Source organism: Gadus chalcogrammus, chromosome 19, assembly GCF_026213295.1.
Source record: "Gadus chalcogrammus isolate NIFS_2021 chromosome 19, NIFS_Gcha_1.0, whole genome shotgun sequence".
NCBI lineage: Eukaryota > Metazoa > Chordata > Actinopteri > Gadiformes > Gadidae > Gadus > Gadus chalcogrammus.
In genome coordinates, this window is record NC_079430.1 from 7,208,503 (window position 1) to 7,220,832 (window position 12,330).

Genomic DNA, 12,330 nt, shown 5'->3' on the forward strand with positions numbered 1-12,330 from the left:
GAAAACAGACTGGAAGCACAATAAGGGCACTCAAGCAGAGGACCCTGCCGAATATTTTATTTTTCATATAGTTATGAAAGCCTTTAAGGCAGCAATACCCTTCCAAGAGTCCTGACCGTTTTAATATTTTGATCACACCCAAATTATAAATAATTATTTGCTAATTTGCTAATTAAATTTTTATGACAGGCCGTAACCGAGTTACGGATGTATGGTACATTCAAAGCGGACCACTATGTCCACTAAAGGAAAGCCACAGAGCAGTAATTCATAGTGAAGTCATTTAAGAAAATGTAAATCTAGTTAGAAAGTATGATTGGTCCTGTCTCAGCTGAGCTGGCAGAGCATGACATAATGCACTGCTATGATGAGGGGTTCTATTACCCACTGGGGGGCACATGGGGTCACCCGTAGAGACCGGGAATGTGTGACCGTGACGTGACCGTGAAGTGTGCTAAGCTTAAGAAAGATAAGTGTCCATCACTGAACAGAATACATTTACATTTAAATTGAAAGTTACAATTTCGATCACATTACCATCACATGTTACTACAGAATTTCACAAAGATAGCACTAACATTGATCCCTTCTGATTGACAGTATCGTTGTGATGGTACATTCTCACATTGTTTCCACCGTACACATTTCAAACATTTTACAGACATCAAAAACAAACACTTCCCAGAATATATCCAAACACATGACTCCTACTTATAGGCCTATTAGTCTTCCAGGGTTCATCATTTTCATCGGGTAAAAGTAAAAAGACATTAAACCTGCATAGAACTAACACCACTACTGGGCGCAGAGGAGGAAAGAGCGGACCTAGTTCTCGCATCTGGTAAACTGAACAGAGAGCAGGATAGTGCAGCTAAGAATACACATAGAGGGGGGGGGGGGGGTGATGTTGATCGCGAGTGGGGTGCGAGGTACAGCAGACAGCTCCTGAGCTACTGAGTTGGGGAAGTAGGTCAGAGAGTGGAGGAAATAACCGGGAACAGATGCTACAGACTAGAGGATCCGAGAGACCCTCCCGTGTTCCTCCGACTCAACCCCAAGTAGGCTATGAGGAGGGAGGGAAAGTGAATGTAGGACACATTGGTGCCCGTTAAAAATAGACATTTCTCTTTTTTGTTTAGCAAAGCTTTATCTCAAATTATATTTACGGTGGGTTTTGGGGCAACAGCTACGTGGGGTACGGATTTAGAGGTAGACTGTGGACATTGGATGATCGAACCCAGTACACTCTCTTCCCCCCTGAACCACTTTCTAAACTACTATTTAAAAACAGAACATCCCAAGTACGTCAGCGGCAGCCTCGCTCCCTCCCCCCAGGGGTAAAGGTCACAGGTAGCGTAGGGACATAAACAACCAGGGCACCATCAGCATCAGGACCAGCAGTACGGTAGTGGAGGGCAGGCAGCAAGCGGGCCTCATCAACACCCTCAACGCCAGGCAGACCCGCCCCCCACACGCACCTCCTCCCCAAGCATCCAGCGGCTGCTCCTCTGACCCCGGGGCGTAGAGGCATCCGAGGGGCGCCTGCGGTGTGGCGTGGGGGTCCCCCAGCTGAACGTCAGCGAGCAGGGGGGCGGAGGAGTAGGAGGAGGAGGTCGCCGGTGCGGCGTTATCGTGGCACCCCTTCCCCAGCATCATCTGGGCGAAGTCCCTGCTCGACAGCGGGGTGTTCTGCCTGCAGAAGGGGCACTGCACGCGGCTGGGGTCGCGGGCGCGCTTGAGTATGTGCGAGAGGCAGTTGTGGCAGAGTGCGTGGTCGCAGTGCAGCAAGGCCAGGCGCCGTTCCCCGCTCGGTCCGAACCGCTCGTTGCAGATGGGGCATTCGTCGCGACGGTCTTCGGCGGCGTCGTCGTCGTCGCCGCCCTGATGAGGACGGGACTGGCCGGCGCCGTCGAATCCCAGTAGCTCGCCGGGCGCAGATGTGGTGCCGTCGGCCCCGTCGGCAGCCGTTCTGCCGGCGACCGAGGCTCGGTTCTGTTCCAGGTGGTCAGACCCGTGGACGCTGCTGCTCGATCCGACACCTGGCAGGTAAAGTTCGTTCTTCTTCTCCTCCTCCTTCTCCGCCTCCTCTGGGGAGACAGAAACTACCTCAGAAGTCCCAGGGAGAACCGGGGGGTTGGTCGGATCCATGTTTGATAACAAACGTGAAATAAAGGTTTAAAATATGTTTGGAAAAGTTCCAAAAAAGGAATTGAAGTACTGAATCAGTCGCCACTTCTGGGAATGAGGTTCATGTTTCCACAACAGAACACGTATCATTGAATTCCCACACGGAAAAAAAGTTCAACAATAGAGCAAGAGAGAGAGTGAGAGCAAACACAGTTGATGTAATGGTGGAATATAATAGCCCCCACCGCACCTCTAGAGCCAAGTCAATAACTCAGTATCAGCCCACGTTTAGAGGACACGCGTGCTGATATGCAAACGTTTAGAGATTACACCCACAGCAGCAGCAGTGCCACTGGGCAGAGCGCGGTCACAAACATCCACTATTCCACTCAATTTCAAATGTTGAGCCATCCAGACAAATGCAGACAGGAACCTCCTACCACAGTAGATTCAGTGTTTTATTTTATTGCAGTAGCATCAAATGATGTAAATTATATTAGAAAAATAATATAGTTTTGTGAGATACAGAAAAGAGTTCATGTCAGATCTTGATATGATAGTAGTAGCCTATTGTGCTTTCCAACGTTGCTGGTTTATTCATTTGGTGAACTGAGCTGACAAACAGATTACAAACGGGACATTGTGTGACGTAATGACCTTCAATGCCACAAAGTCAGTCTTATCAACAAGTCAATACAGCCCTACCTCCTTTGTGGATAATAACATAACAATCATATATTTCCAGTAAGGTCAGTTTAACATATAACAGTGTTAAGCAAATCATTGGCTCAAAAGTCTTAAAAACGATAAAAAAAGAAATCATTAATAAATACTTTCTTGCTCTTCAGGTATCGGATACTAACCAAAACAAATCAAGAACAAATTAAGTCTCTAAGATTCAATTAAATGTTTAGTAAAAAAAAAGTGAAAGAGAAAGAAAGAAACATTGCCCTACTCATTTCACTCCCTTGTGTTGCGGACACAAATATATATTTTTGCAAATAAGCTGTGGAGTCCTATATTAATGGGGAATATTTTGAAGGAAACAATCAAGAGAATAATTCCAAGTCAATGGAATTACTTCAGTTGCAAAACAGATATGAACAAGTGTTCAGTTGGAACCACTTTATCCCAGTTGTTTATCCACGTGTTAAACCCCAAAGCTAATTGAAGTGCAGCTGCCAGGTCCGAGTATTTGGCACGTCGCCCGGTTTGATTAATCATTAATGACCTCGCTTGTCCAGTTCAGTCAAACTGAAAGTATTTTCTTTGCAGACAATTCAATCATTTTGATTGAGTCATGGGGTCATTCTGTGATATATGTAATAAGCTGAAGAGATATGTTTTATAGTTGACCTATAGTATTTTCTAGATGGTCAATGTTTTCCCACAAGTCCACAGCACTGAACCAGAGCCACTGGGGACGTTTGGCGTATTCAAGTGCTGCTGAACCATGCAGTTGAAAGCCTCATGCTCAAGTTTCCTCGTACTGAGGTTGGGGATTATGCATAGCATGTTCACAATATAAGCTACAATTAAAGGCTCAGTTATGCTCCCACGTCGACGCAACGCAAGGACAACGCAGAACCTGTTTTGGTTCTGTGTCGGGCTTTAGTGAGCGGACCAATCACAGCCCTTGCTGCTGCATCACCTCTACGACAGGTTACAATTATTGGGCCCTTGTGGTGGACAGAAGGAGGGTCCGTAAATCCCCTTGCGTTGCGTTGACCTGGACCAGAATTAGACCTTGCTGTTTTTACAATCATCCGGTAATCATCAGGCATTTGTGGTGTGCTTCGCTCAGTAATGCTTGAATAGTAATGACTTGCAAGCTCAACCTTCACGTGTGAGCCGAGTTCACTTCTGGGTCGGATCACTTAACCTGATGGATCTGTCCACGAGGTCAACGGTGTGAAGTCTTCAGGCACTTGTGTATGAAAGGCTGGACATCGGATTCAAAACGGACTGAAGGAGGTTTTATGCGTTTTATCGCTTGGGTCGTGCTGCATTCAAAACCAAAACGAATCGTTGCACATCCTCGTTAAAAACCCCAAGCAGATGCAGTCTTGGACGGCCCTGAGCCGGCGAGGACCTCGTGTTATACGAGGTGTAGCAGTCGGTTCTCCGACACCCTCTGGTGCTTCATCTAGTTCTCAAGGTTTTTACTTACAAGGAAATTTGAATTTTCGCACATTTTGACGGCGTTGATATATACACCAGGGCCTCCAGCCCCCAGCCCTCCCCATCCCAAGCCGGCCGAGGGCTGGGAGGCACCCTCCCGCCCGGCCGTCGTCTTTGTTTTGCTGCAGAGGGGTCAGAAGTCCAGCGTGTCGTGCTGGTAGGCCAGCCGGGGGCTTCCGGGGCTGTAGAACTGGCTGAACCAGCGCCTGTGCTTCTGGATGGCCGAGTCCTCCTTCACCAGCAGCGGCTTGGAGATGTACTTCTTGTTGTTCCAGATCATCACGTCTCGCTCGAACTGCGGAGGCGGAGGTCAACAGGGCACAGGGAACAGTTGACACGTTGGATTTGACAGTTGAATATACAATTGTATATATTGTATAACATTTTCATATTTAAATTTCTACATTTTACAAATTACTTTTTATATACGTGCAATATCCTAGTGTTTCAGCTGGGATATTGCACTCCTTAAACTCCTTATTTTCACATATATATATATATTTTGTGTACGCTTTAGTGTACATATGCATATTTTACTATATTCTATATTTATATTGCCTTTCTATACTTAGATTTTAGCCTATACTCTTCCCGTCTTTATTTTTCTCTGTCTCTGATGCACCATGAATCCGTCACTAAATCCGTCACTAAACCCTTTCAACGCCCACACAGAGGTAGAGGTAAAGGGGGAAGGCTCCAGTGTACCTGGATGCACTCGGCCCTCAGGATGAACTTGGGGACCAGCGGGGGGACGTTGGCCTGGTAGAAGATGGTGTGGGACACGCACTGTAGCAGGGGCTCCAGGGGGGTCACGCAGTGCATGATCACCCCCTTGCCGAAGAAGCTGTGCTCAAAGAGGAGGAACACCACGCCCGGGCCCACCTGGAACACAAACAGGGGGTGAACGGGAGTGGAGCTCAACAGATGAACGCAGAGGCGACCTGGAGGTTATGGGCTGTGGTCCTTGGTTACTCCTACATGTGATTAGGAAGTCCTAGAGTAAATAACAACAATAACAATCTCCCACTGCTCCAGATGAGATGGTTGACACCTGAAATGGTTGATATTGCCGGCTGCAATCTGCTGGCCTTATGCCGCCAGACCAATTCGCAACTGTGTGAAACCTCTTAGTTCATTTTCGATTTCCAAGGGCTTTTATCAATTTAACTAATCAAAGCAACAAAACTTGTGACACATCAGCGGCAGCCATCTTGGTTGGTTGTGAAAATGGCTCAATGAATCTGTACAGTCATCGTATCATACCTGCCCCATATCAAATAAACGGTGGATATCAGTCTTAACAGGAAGGGATGCCAGAGAAAATAAAACAAGAGCTGGCAGATTTGTCTGGTTCCTAGTCTAGCAATCTGCTATAATGATAAGAAAAGCCCTGTATGGAATCTAGTCACATTTTATATATTATTTACGTTGCAAATTTTTTGAAAAGAATAAATGTAAAGCACAATGTTCCTTTTTTAAGGAGCTAGCAATTGACGAATACAATAAGACGTCAGCCATAACAAGTGTTTTATTTTTTAACAGAGGTGTTGAAGAGGCTTCAGGACATTGGTGAGTCATTGGGGTTTTCCCACTTCCCACGGCTGTTTGTCATCAGCATAGAGAGGAACCGTGACAGACAGTTTGAAAGGTGACATGATTCCAAACATAACAAGATGCAACACCTTACCCCGACCCTGCTCAACAAAGACCAGCATCTGAATTCACTGTTACACACTTTGGAAAGTATCTGCTAACTGACAAAATAGTAATTAGCAGTTTAAAAAGCAGTACCTGTCTGGCCACAACATCGATGTCCATGAGAGGCCAGTGGCGACCGAACACGGTCAGAGAGTGTTTCACCAGCATCCTGGAGCAATGGCTGTTAGGATCCGACTCTGGTTCCCACTTGACCTGGAACACGAACGAACGAACACACACACACACACACACACACACACACACACACACACACACACACACACACACACACACACACACACACACACACACACACACACACACACACACACACACACACACACACTAAAATTAACAGCAGCAGTATGGAAGGGGACTGTCGTTATTTTTTTAGGGTGATAAAGCCTGGTTTCTATTTGGAGGACTGCAGGCGATATAGTCTGAAACTGTCAATAGTGTTCTGCTGCGTGCCTGTGAAATTATATTTATGTTTAGGTAATTTAGCAGACGCTTTGATCCAAAGTGACTTACAGTTACACAATTTGACTTACAAAGTAAATTTATCAAAAGAAAGAGACAACAATATATTGCTGTTGGTACTGTAATATATTGCAAATAAATTCGTAGGTAGGACTAGCCAGTACGTTCTCGCATTCTTGTTCTTCAGAAAGTGCCAATATCAAGTTTCAACTACAAAAGCCAAATGTAGAAGGCAAAAATGTTCTCAGTAGGGATAAAGAATGGGAGACACTGCACTCTGGTGGCAGAGCTTGGGAATGTACACATCTAAAGATGCTTCACCAGATTACTCATCAGAGCGACAGAAAAAATCTCTGTTCCGTGGTACGTAGCAAAAAAATTACCCAGCAATATAAACCAAAACTCATAATAGTATAAAAGTTTGATCAACACTTGCTTTTACCTTGAAAAGGCAAGGTAAAAAATAAACCTTTCTGAATGTCACTGAGGTAAATGCATTATTAACTAATCTGAACCAGCACATTACAAGATAACCTTTTTCAAAGTTTACAATTAATAATCAAAAAGGAAAACTTGCCACAATTACGACAATTAGAATAATTGTATTTGTAAACAATGTGTCTTGAGTCTAATAACCCCATCAAAGACTTCAATAATTTAGATGATGTTGTTCTTCCAATTCAACCTACTTGTTGTCATGGCAGCAGAATTAATGAGTGTAATCTTTTCTTCTATCTCAAGTTACTCCGATAAAAGGATTTACATTCCGAACAGAAAGTAATCGATTTAATCATTTACCATAAGGAAATAAAAACAACTAACCAAACTGTAACTAAATGACTAAATCGCACTAGGAAGGACATGATATGGATTGTTTTCTTTTGTTTTTTTTCATTATTATACATCTTTGTAATGTACTAAACTTGTGATGTGTAGGCCTATTTTGTCTCCTTTTTATTCCATTATTTTACTAATCAAAAATGCACAAAAAAATGTTTTAACAAACAACAAAATATACATGAATAAATGTTATTTTTACCAGAATTATTTCCATGTTTCTATTCTGTATTTCCTTGTGTATTTGACCGAAGGAGTGACTATCAGCCCGGCCCATGTTAACCAGCTGGGGTCCCCTCTGGCCTAGCCCACATAGTTTGCGGGTTAGCGTCGTACCTTCCAGTCGTGTCTGATGAACTCCCAGGTCTTACTGTTGGTGTAGCGCAGGTCCACTCCGCTCACGATGCCCGGTGTGTGCAGGTGGGCCAGATGGGCGATGTCTGCCGCGTTCTCCGGGATCTCCTGCACAGAAAGGTCAGGGGTAAAGGTCACACAGGTAAAGGTCACACAGGTAAAGGTGACTTGAGGCTGCTTTAAAGTCGCTTGCACACCGCTAAAGGGAGTAACAACAGTAGTTAGTAGTAGTAGCTGTAATGTAATGTAAGATATAATACTAACAAAATAATGAGCAAAAAAATGAAATTAAAAAACAAACAAGGGATCCTCAGAATCCTAAGCAACAAATACATACCTCAAATAATACAGTTCATGTTCAAAAGGGATAGGAAGAAGCGCCTATTGATGCATAGGCAGGCATCACATCTTAAACGCATTCCAAAGAAAATCACTCATAGACAATAAGACATGATTCAAAATATATGAATGAACAACAATGCAGCACATCATATCATATTCAAGCACATACATACACGCAGACCAACACCTACCTCTATGTGGGCGTTAATAAAGTGCTCGGTCCTGCCGCGGTAGACCCAGTCTCCTCGCGTGATCTCCTGCTGTTCTGGAACGTTCCATGTGGGCTCCAGCCCGTCACAGTGGAACCAGACCAGGATCTGACCGTTCACGTCACAGCTGGTCCAACGCCGCACCTTGGCAAACTCAGGGACTGGGGTCACCATGCCAACAAGACAGACAAATCAACACCATCAACACTTTAATTAGGAAATGTGTTATTAAATGGCAATCATAATGTAGCAGCATAGATAAAATGTGTTTTGATATTGTAGTTGTACAGGTATTGATAGTATCTGAGCACCCAAATGATAAGAGCCTCTCTTAATCTCACTATATCTTTCTACTCCTCACAGCTACATCTTAGAATAGCACATTGTTGGGATACGCCAAAGTGTTGTGTGTGACATATCAGGATACATTTTGAACTTTCCATTCACTGAAACTACTGACTTAAGTACAAAATACATAAAGACCCAGGTGCAAAGACAAACCGAGAGGAAGAAACCTTACGATTTTTTTCTAGAAAGAAAAGCAGGATACAAACAAGAACTCAGTCATTACTCAGAAACATATTAACTGTGAGGAACCAACCAAACGGTTGGTTCCTTTATAAACATAATTTAATAATAATTATCCATAATTACAACAGGCGGAAATGCTTAACAGATGAATCACCCAAACTGGAAAGTGGAAAAACAGCGTCACCAAGTGACCATAGCACATCATTGAAACATCCTTCAGAGGACTCACTGTACTGCCGTCACCCCCCAGCCTGCCATACCTTTCTCAGCGTAAGGAATCTTCACACATTTGCCATCCTCGCCGCGAAACTGCCACCCGTGGAACGGACACTCGATACAGTCGCCCACCACGCGACCTCCGACCCCCAGGTTGGCCCCGAGGTGGGGGCAGTAGGCGTCCACCACGTAGGCCTTCCCGTTGTCCCCCCGGAACACCGCCACCTGCTCCCCTGGTCACGTGATAAGATTGAGAGTGGTCACTGAAGGGAGACCCCAGCGATATCTCAGGACAACTGTCAAGAGTGAAGCAACATGTACACATACACAGAAAGGTGGACATTAAGCAGCACTCACGCGCTTGAAAAGGACATCATACATAGTTAATTCATGACTCCATCAGACACGAGACATCCTTGATAATAACAAGGTATGTGAGTGAAAGTTATGCACTGTTTCTGGATGAAATTGTCTATTACATGATTTTGTGTAAATAATTAAACCCCCTTTTTTGGGTGTGATAAACCTGTCTTTCCTATGTTTATTATCTACTATGCTCTACAATCTACATAAAGGTTTAATAACATTTGATATGCTCTTGTAGCCTCCCCAAGGCTGGAGGTAACGTTACATTTGCAAAGTTACACTTGCGTCCTGTTCTGTTGTTATTGCACGGAAATAGTAAAAATGTACAATCTATTTCTATCTAATCTAATCTATCTATTTAACTTATATTTAAGCCTGTTTTAGTATGATTTTGGTTCAATACATTGAGGGGTTCAGAATACTTGGCCCCTGCTCGTTATTAGCTTTAAATCAGTTCTTGACAGTTAAGCGGCCTATATTTAAATTCTGTATGCTGGGTGTCCCCAGTTAGTCTTTCTCTGCTCTATCTTAGTGAGTGTACAAATGTAACAAGGCAACTAAGAACTTTGTAAATACACAGCTGGGCGCATTTAGCTCCCTAAAACTCAAGACTTAAGAACAGACTACAAAATAAGGATCCATTCAGGGTCCATTAACGCTGAAGACTTTTGATTGGTTCTGCAAGGCAGGCTTTTTTTTTTACTTTAAATTGTTTCCGCACCACTTGAGCAACAAAACCTTGGAGATTGTCTTCAGCCTCGAGTTAAGTAAGCGTTTAAAGGCTGCCTTGTGGGTCTAATTTGAGGAAGTTTCTTCTACTTTGTACCTAGTTGTTGTTGAGCTAATAGGCAGTATTCGGCTAACTAAGTGGTGAGGCTGCCCTGGTCTGAACTGACTTTAAAGTGGCAGAACTGAAAAGGCAATCGGCGTAGCATGCATGAACACTGCATTACACTTATAATAACACATAACTCCAAGCTTATTTAAAAGCATGCAGCAGCACAAAATAATTAGGTCTAAGATATGTAATTCAATAAATAGGCCTCTTCAAAATCGTTAGTGGACCTGTCAATCTGTTAAATGCCAGGGCTGATTACTTGTACCAGTCAATCAGTGGAGATGGTTAAGAAGATTGACATCAGTCAAAGGTTAAGTTTGTGTGTTTTGGTGTTGACCGCACAAGAAAGGTAAATGTATATCGGATAGAGGACCACGGACCAAAGGCATACCCACTGCTCGACTGCTGTGAAGCAGAGAAGAAATCCCAAGGACTGCAGCAATGCACACATAGGGGCTGACCAAGCAGAATTCAATATACTTCTTTTATATGATACAGGACAGAGAAGCGCGGAAGTTGGACAGTGAGTAGGTCCTGACTAACTGAAAACAAAGAAACTATAGTTAATATTATAGTTAATAGATAGTACATATTTAATTAGTCAGATTTCTTCAACATTCCTTTATATTATGTGGACATTGTTTGTACAATGAAATCCCTATATCATGCATTCACCTTTTGTGCTTTAAACTTAGATTATATTTAGGATTGGATATAAATCATAGTAATCCAAATATATTTTTGTGTTGTTTTTTTGTCTTTGTAAACCATTCAAGTTACTTGATATGCTTGTGACCATGGTATCCAACTACTATACACCTGTCAGACGAGCACGTTTGTTTGCCAAACAATAGGAGAATAGCTTGGCGTGAGTGAATTTTTAATGTTCCTTAGCACCCAAAACATGCAAAAGGTTTTGGTTATGAATTACACCTTTGAATTTCCTGACTGCAGTTATGCCATTTTCTCCATCAATCAATCCAACGGCCAGCCCATGAATAACTTCCACGTGTGACTAGTAGCACTAAAACATCAACTCTACTTCGCCTCGATGGGGATCCCATTGCACGTTACTATTCCCAGGGTCACAAAACACCTTGGGCTGCCCCTGGACATAAATCTCTGTACTCTGCAAAGGCATCGCCATCACTCCACACAAAAACACTGCAGTGGCAGGGAAGATGTTTACAGTTATCATACCTAGAACAGTAGCATTCTTCACCTCTCCAACTTGCAGCATGTGCGAATCCATCACTCGATACCAGCCGTTTGGATAGATGGGGGGCAGCTCGCCAATCTTCCGTCTTCGCCGCACTTCGTTGGCTGCCTGGGCGCGGGAGCGGCCATCCTCCGCAATGTAGCCCACATCATCCGGCGACCGGAGCAGCTCCAGGGGGCAGAAGAGCAGCCGGTGCAGCCAGCCCAAGATCAGGAGGGATATCCCAGCAACCACGCACACAACCGCCCTGGTCGGTGCGCCGATAAGACCGGTCTTTCTCCATAATGGGGATCCGGTGCCCATAGAGTCCAACGGTTCTCCCACGTGTATGACAAGCCCCCATAGCACGACAAGGGCAACGGCGGCCACCTTGCGACGGGACATGCAGAGGCCGTCCATCGTGTCACTGGAGCGATGTGGTCGCACTGCTCGGGGACTGCGGTCCGAAGTGACAGCATCAGGCAGGGTTTTAACTCGAGGGGTGGCGTTGTACTACCACACGTGTCTGTCAGTTCTGTCAGGGGTTGTCGTTGGGGAGTGGCAACCATAAACTATAGGGCGTCTTGGAAACAAGATTTTTAGATTTAACCACACCTACTGCCCAGGCGTTAAAAGTACAATGGCAACTTTGATATCATAGGTTGAACACAGGAACACACCAGTCTTTTAGCGCAGTGGTGTTTAACCTGGGGTAGGCCTACGCATGCTACTGTGTAGCCTACGTTGTATTTCATTATTGAAATAGAATCCTTTTACAATGCTATAAAATAGATTAATGCAAATAAATATATTATGCATATTTTTTAGTAGCCTATAGTATTATGGCTTAGTCAAAAAATTGTGTTGTAAGTCGAATCCATGATAGGTTTTCCATAGTAATGTTTCCCAATGTTGTATTGTGATGATTTGTTTTTGCTGAATAAACGCACCTT

The 12,330-nt window shown here is 44.0% G+C and overlaps 1 protein-coding gene across 1 annotated transcript; it reads right to left on the reverse strand.

Moving 5' to 3' along the window:
- Positions 1-2,518: 2,518 nt before the first annotated feature.
- Positions 2,519-12,095, reverse strand: zgc:92275 (cholesterol 7-desaturase nvd). The gene is made up of 7 exons (XM_056578890.1): positions 11,380-12,095; positions 9,020-9,208; positions 8,211-8,389; positions 7,660-7,785; positions 6,100-6,219; positions 5,014-5,190; positions 2,519-4,603 (listed from the first exon to the last, which is right to left on the reverse strand). Exons 1-7 carry the CDS (start codon positions 11,795-11,797, stop codon positions 4,442-4,444), a joined length of 1,371 nt encoding a protein of 456 aa, XP_056434865.1. The 5' UTR covers positions 11,798-12,095; the 3' UTR covers positions 2,519-4,441.
- Between the last annotated feature and the right edge of the window lie 235 nt (positions 12,096-12,330).

Bases quoted from the DNA above. Each gene is read 5' to 3' on its own strand.
- zgc:92275 (XM_056578890.1), bottom strand. From the start codon at position 11,797: ATGGACGGCCTCTGCATGTCCCGTCGCAAGGTGGCCGCCGTTGCCCTT. The intron at 7,786-8,210 runs GTAGGTGTTGGT...CTTTCTGTGCAG, and splicing joins TTATTAACGCCCACATAGAG to GAGATCCCGGAGAACGCGGC. The intron at 4,604-5,013 runs GTACACTGGAGC...CCGCCTCCGCAG, and splicing joins TGAGGGCCGAGTGCATCCAG to TTCGAGCGAGACGTGATGAT.